At 43.4% G+C, this 6,544-nt stretch overlaps 1 protein-coding gene across 1 annotated transcript in view; it reads right to left on the bottom strand.

Annotated features, from left to right (window-relative positions):
- Positions 1–4,788: 4,788 nt before the first annotated feature.
- The window catches only part of LOC121047165, a 66,608-nt gene continuing 64,852 nt past the window's right edge, over positions 4,789–6,544 (bottom strand). The window contains exon 7 of the mRNA XM_042292209.1: positions 4,789–4,898. Coding sequence (XP_042148143.1) covers positions 4,789–4,898 — 110 coding nt within the window. The remainder of the gene's footprint in view (positions 4,899–6,544) is intronic.

Here is a 6,544-nt window from a genome sequence, read left to right as displayed (position 1 = left end):
TGCGATAACGTATAGGATGACTGCGGTTCTAGAAATTACGTCCCCACACCAATCGGGACGTTTTATCAGGACTGCCTTTACGAGCTTAGCCGCATCGCAGAAATTGCGGACCAACCGTCGATCACAACAGTGTTGGTTGGGCCGCTTATTGTCGAAACTTATCATTATTAAAAGTAACAACAAAGCTGGCTGCCGAAATGATTGAGGAAAGAGCGTTATTACTGTCATATATCAAGCTTCAACAGCAATTGACAACTTAATTGCCTCATTTTATTTTTCGTCTGTTTCGAGTGTACTAGTGCGCTCCTTGCAGACATTTCCAACATATGCCGACCTAGTTGAATTTCTTAAGAGTTTCCGGACCAGAGGCAGAAAAACACCATAGGGAGACGCAATGCACAAATATCTAGAGCAAAGGTTTCGAGCATCGCGGAGATCCTCAACTCTCTACCGATCTTTAGATCAATACCTATCGTTCATTGACCTTCTTACTGTAGTTCTTGGTTATAAGGTTTTATCTTACTTGGAGTACTTGAATCAGATAGTATTTTTTTTTCAGTTACCTAGTATTATTTCTATTCTTAATACTGGCGGTTGCCTGTGCAAGTGCCGGCCGAAGCGGAGAGCAGGATCAAGGGTCCTTGTTGTCGCGGCGTGGGTGCTGGTAGCTTCCGTGGACCGGTTAGCTGCAGAGCCACCTGCAGCAAAAAAGGCGTTTGCCGCAGCCACTTCAGATGTTCTGACAACGGCAGAATTGTGGCCAGCGGGCTAAATGTGACACTTTGGCTACAAGAGGCGGAAAGCTAGGGACCAATAGCAAGGTAGCTGTAAAGTGTAAACACACAACTCAAAAACTCGTTCCGGGCACCTTAGTGCCACGGTGCATGCGATGGCCCTAGTCCCACGAATAACGGCCACTTGTTTCTCTGCGTGCGCTCATCTGAGAACCAGCCGCAGCCGTCAACTGAAGAGCACCTGCTCCACGAAAATGGCGGAACCTTGCCTTTTCTGCCTTTGGAAATCAATGAACCCGGTGACTGCCGGCTGAGATAATGGCGGTATAGTGTTTATATGCCGGTTTTAATAGTGATCCATGGGCTACTTTGACGTATATGTTGGTTCTGATAATACCACATTCCTCCGATTCAAACTTTATCAGTAGTTGGTGTAACTACGAGCTTTGAGGGGAATCGCCCTTTAAGTTGGTTGTTTCGGATACTATGTGCACAGCCATGATAGAGAGCTACAAGCAACAAGAATACGGGAATGGTAAGTTAAGAGCAGCCGGAATTGGCACATGCATTCCGCCACGTCAAAGTGACGCTTTATAGTAGACGCATTTGTGTGAGGTGTATACACCGCATATAAATGTGTTCCTATATATCCAACATACAATAGCATAGACCCAGGCAAACAAAAAACTGAAATTATATGAACGTTTATAGTATCGTTAAATTTAAGAGAATCGTCTTCACAAATGCTTTGTCCTTCGTTCGTACTCTATGAACTTCGTACTCCAAAGATAAATATTCCCGCGAACTGCCCTCGTCATGTGAATGTGCGGGTAAACAATAAAGATGGTATGAAGAGAATATCAATCCCCACAACACCTTTCAGGCACTTATTGCTGACAAAGAACATCTATCGTTTATGTAGTAACGGAGCATAGCGTGCTGCTGTTCAAGCGGGGACCTATATTACGTTATAAGGCTCTTCTGCATGGTCATGTATAAAAATGTTCCTAGAAGCCGGTTAGTCCTTTAAAAAGTTGTTTCACTGGAGACAACTGTATAAGATGGGTCTTCGTCATACTGCAACTTCTCAAACGAATATGAAAGAGAAAAATTATAAACTGTCGGTCTTTACGTGCACTATCGCGGACAATATGAGCTCAAACAGTCATTCATGTTTCTCTTGCGCCCCTGCCAGTTCTTGAAAGAGCTGTGGTCCACACTAGCAGTGGAATGCGAAGTTGAGGTCCCATACATCCATTCATTTGACGAATTGGGAATTGATACAACTTGTGGGGACTGCAGACAAATAAAAAGGCCAGATTGGGTGATTCAACTCATATTGTTCGCGGGGTACCTTCAGCCTCCCCTGATCCCACTGATAATGTCAAGAAGGCGCCCTCACGACTGATTATCAATTTGGCCTTGCTGTTCTGACGCAAAACCTATTTAGATAAATAAAACAAACCCTAGCCGGTGGCGAATCAAAAGTTTAGTAACGCTGCCACTTCAAGGCTTGATATTACTCCGCCAGCCAATTGCCTCCCACTCCTGTTCCCGCATTCATATGAAATAGGGTCATGCGCTTGTGACCGTGCCTCTCCTGACTGACTGCAGATCGCGGTGTAAGATATATACAGGTGTGGACACCGCGGACGTCCCGGCTGCTAGATAATGTCCTTCCCTCTTTTTGGTTCCAAGAGGCGCCACCAGATGACACCTCCACGTGCGGCTATATGGCAGCTTGTCGCGGCCCGGTTTCCCATGCTTCTCTATAAAATATATGCTCGATCTTAAAGTTGGTTTCTGGTTCCGCTGCAATATGTAGAACGTGGCACTTGCGCTACGCGTGTTACTTAGACACCGCTTCGTCATCGTCCTTAAGTTTATGCCTCAACGGCGTCAATGGCAATTTTAGGAACGCGTTGAAGCGGGGATATCTTTGGCGCGGTGTTCAAGCTCGCGTCTTCCAAGGTCAGAGCAGACGCACCGAGCGGAAAGAGCGCGTGCCCAAGTGTTATAGTTACGAAACTTTTTTTTTTTCCTACGGTGGCGCTTCTCGGACAACGGAGACCTTGTCGGCTGGGTTTACTCGGGCGCGCGCCAATGAAACTTTATCTGGTCGATCGCGTCACAGCATTCGCAATGCTGTGTCCCCACGTATATACTATAACCTTTCACCGTGCACTAGACTCACGAGCATTATGCTCTCAAAAATAGGGTGCTTCTACTTTCCAGTAAAGCCCTTGGGGGAGCCAATCACCGCGATCGATGCAGGGAGGTCGCCGAATGACGAGGTTGAAGGTGTATAGACCTTAAAGAAAAAGTTACTACGATGAAAGGTCACTCTCAGTGCCAAAGCGCAGGCTGTTTTTAAGGCATGAAATTCTTTTTGACGGAGCCCCCACTCCCAAAATACCACCCGTCCGTCCGTGCATTTTCCGCTGAATTTAACGGGGAAAGTTACGTCACGTGACGTCATCTGACCTACTTCACCTTGGGAAAAATTGAGCGTGCGTGACCTGTACAGCAATCCAGTTTCCCCGCTAGATATGGCGGGAAAATTGACGCTGCGTGATCTAGACACCAGGGAGTTTTTGTAGATCGTTTTCGTCGTCCCGCAAAGGCTCTCCACAACCCGCTACGATACCCGGAACTCTACAGCCAAGGCCATCGGCGCGCAGGCGCAGTAGCTTCTTCGTTGCGGAGGGCTTAGCGGAGGGGGAAACGCGGTCTACGAAAACTCCCTACCAATACTGTTTTCCCGGTAAATTTAGCAGGTAAATATACTTTATGTAAAACCATTTTCCTCTCCCCGTTACTCTCTAATCCCTTCCCTCTTCCCCTCTCCCAATCTTTCTCCTCATCCTTTTACGGTGTCCCCTCCCCGTCTGCCTTCCTTTTCCTCCCTCTCCTCATCAGCCTCCCTTCCCCTCCCTCTTCCTCCTTCCTATCTCCCACGCCCTTTCTCCTCCTCATTCCTTTCCGCTTCCTTCAGTGCCCTTCCACCCCTTTCCTCCTTACTTGCCGTTCTTTCCCATGGTCAGGTGACACACGAATTTAGTTTCCTCAAAACTGATAAAAGTAAAGGTTATTCACTACGGTAACAACTATTTAATGACGAAAATAATCCCTGGAGAAGAGGAACCAGAAGGACAAAGCTCGCTTGCACCTTTGCATTTAATTGCGTTATAATCATAACCTTAAAATTGCAAGTTTTTCACGCTTGTTGGTATTAGACTGGTGGCAGCTAATGAAACCCGTTCCCTTTAATGATCCCTCGTTAGCTCAGTTGGTAGAGCGCTCCACTAGAAATGGAGAGGTCTCTGGTTCGATACCCGGACCAGGCGGATTTTTTCGGTCGCGCACCAGTCACCTAGCTGTGTTTGGAGATTTGTGTTTGTCCTTTGTCCCTCTTGTTCCCCTTCTCCAGGGATTATTTTCGTCATTCCTGTCCAGCTCGCTTGCATCTTTGCATTTAATTGCATTATAATCATACACTGTCTAATGTTGTCCAGACAATTTAATAGAGAGCTTTAGGGAACAGTTTTTGCACATCCGATACCGTACTATGGACCCTCCTGTATGAACTGCGCATGCGCTGCCGCAGAAGACTCGCATATGCACAGTTCGTACCGGAATGCCAATCGTACCGTATCGGATGTGCAAAGACGGTTCCCTAAAACTTCCTAATGTCGTCCAAGCAGTTACGGTAGTGACATTAAACAGTCACTTTCGTAACGACTGTTAAATGTCCTCCAAACAGAGCTGAAGCACGCACCGAAAAACAGATTAGCATTTTTAAAGTGCTTTACAAGTGATGATGCAAAATTACTTGACGATATAGTATTGGAGGGGAGAGAATTCCATTCGTTGATCGTGCGTAGATCTTAGCAATTGACCGTCCTAAATGCTTTCCGGGAAAATAGACGCCGCAGTTTTTCAACAGTAACGGAAAGAGCTTCGTTCCCCAAAAACAAATAAAAAGAGAAAGTATTTTCGCGCGGCCGATAATACTGCACAACGCCGTTTAATCGCTACTTTTTTCCTTAAATACCTATTCAACGTGAGACGCGTCGGCATTGCCAGCCGGTTCGTCTTTCGTTGGAGTTCCCAGCAGGATGTCCTTTGTTCCTAGAACTGCTAGGAGAATGTTTCGAACCAAATCTGCAAGAAAGAATTCTTAAGTATCTCATTCATAAGCATCAATAAAATATATTATGAAATCTTAAAGCACTTTCAATCAGTACCTGTTCAAGAAAAAGACAACCGTAAAAAAGGCACAGTTCCCTCTAATTAAGCCGGTTGCCAGGTTTTGTAGTTCTTGGTTTTTGTTTTTCAGTTCTATTGTACAAAACGTTTTGAATTTGAGGTCACGTGTAATCTTAGAAAGCGTACTTTTTGGATTGAATATTTAATTGTGTTTTAAACAGCACACGGCAGCCAAAAATGCTCGAGCAGCGCAAGATGTCTTCACGTTGGACTCGTAGATTAGATGTGAAAGGAAGCTGAGTCTTTGTATTTTAACATTTTCGATTGTTTTATCAATTAAAGCTGATTGAAATAATGTTTCGCACGAAGCAAAGAACACAGGCCAAATCCTGACAGGCTGGGAGATTGGACAAAGCTACTTTAAGGGTATTAAAATTAAAACAAGAAATAAAAAAGGCTAATTAGGAAATCGAATAATTGCAGTCCAATCTAAAGTTGGCCTTTGTTAACACCATACATTCTCTCGCTCCAGAATCATTTTTGTCTATCTTCAATTTCCATATGTGTGTTGTAGCTTAAATTATTGTGTTCGTACTACACCACCAAAATCCACTAAACGTCTATATAGCTTTGACGCATCAAAGCGCAATGAAGTTCATGTGCCTAAGCGGTATATTTTGTTGCTTTTTTCATAAATAAACAATTTTTTTGCGACAGTGTTGGTGTTGTTGTTTGTTTGTGTTTTCTATGGGAAGGGGGTGGGGGAGGGGGTTAGGGGGTTTATGAATATGTTTATAGTTTGAGTTGCAATAACATGGAATGTGACATTTACCCCAGGTTTGCTCGTTCTGCGGGGTAGAAACGTTTAAAATAAGTAAGATCGCATCTATAGCTGATGAAAAGCGCTTGAGTGGTTTAAATCAAATAATTAAAGAAGTATTAAATACTGTTGGATGTTTTCCACTATCCTGAGCTTCCAGAATAATAGCTACTTGGAAGGTCGTGCGATTTGGTGAATCTCATTCACAAATTAAAAAAGCACAGCGAAATGAAGAAGGAATGTTGTCATTAAATATGGAACGTCTCTCAGTATATAGGTGCATCTGTATATCAGTAAATTATAGAAAGAGTTTGAGCTACTGAGATGCGCGATAGTGCGCTCAAATTACCACTTTGATAAGAAACGAAAGAAGTGCGCAAGCGCTTTGAATTTAAATACATTTTCGGGAAACAAAAAATACAGCACGCGCACCATTTTTTTACAATTTTTTTTTTTTACGCTTAGCAGGTTTCTTAATGAAGCCATATGTTTATTTTAACTACTTAAAATGTTAATTAGCAAATTTTAGTTAATTATACTTGTCGTATCATGACGACTAACCTATGTAATGTCCACCTGACAATATAACTCATCTCTACAGTACCGCATTAGTGTGTCCTTCACTGCTTTAGAAAAATCAGTTATGGCTAAAATAGAACACCCTGCATATTTGTTTTATTTTATCCTCGCCAAACAACTTACATGACTAAAGAATTTTCTTCTTTTTTTTTATGGGGGGGATTTATACATTTACCTAGATTCCTTTCACTAAAAACAAAAT

The sequence above is a fragment of the Ixodes scapularis genome, unplaced genomic scaffold (assembly GCF_016920785.2).
Source record: "Ixodes scapularis isolate PalLabHiFi unplaced genomic scaffold, ASM1692078v2 PGA_scaffold0__279_contigs__length_252992795, whole genome shotgun sequence".
Classification (NCBI taxonomy): Eukaryota; Metazoa; Arthropoda; class Arachnida; order Ixodida; family Ixodidae; genus Ixodes; species Ixodes scapularis.
This window is presented reverse-complemented; position numbering and strand designations above follow the sequence as displayed.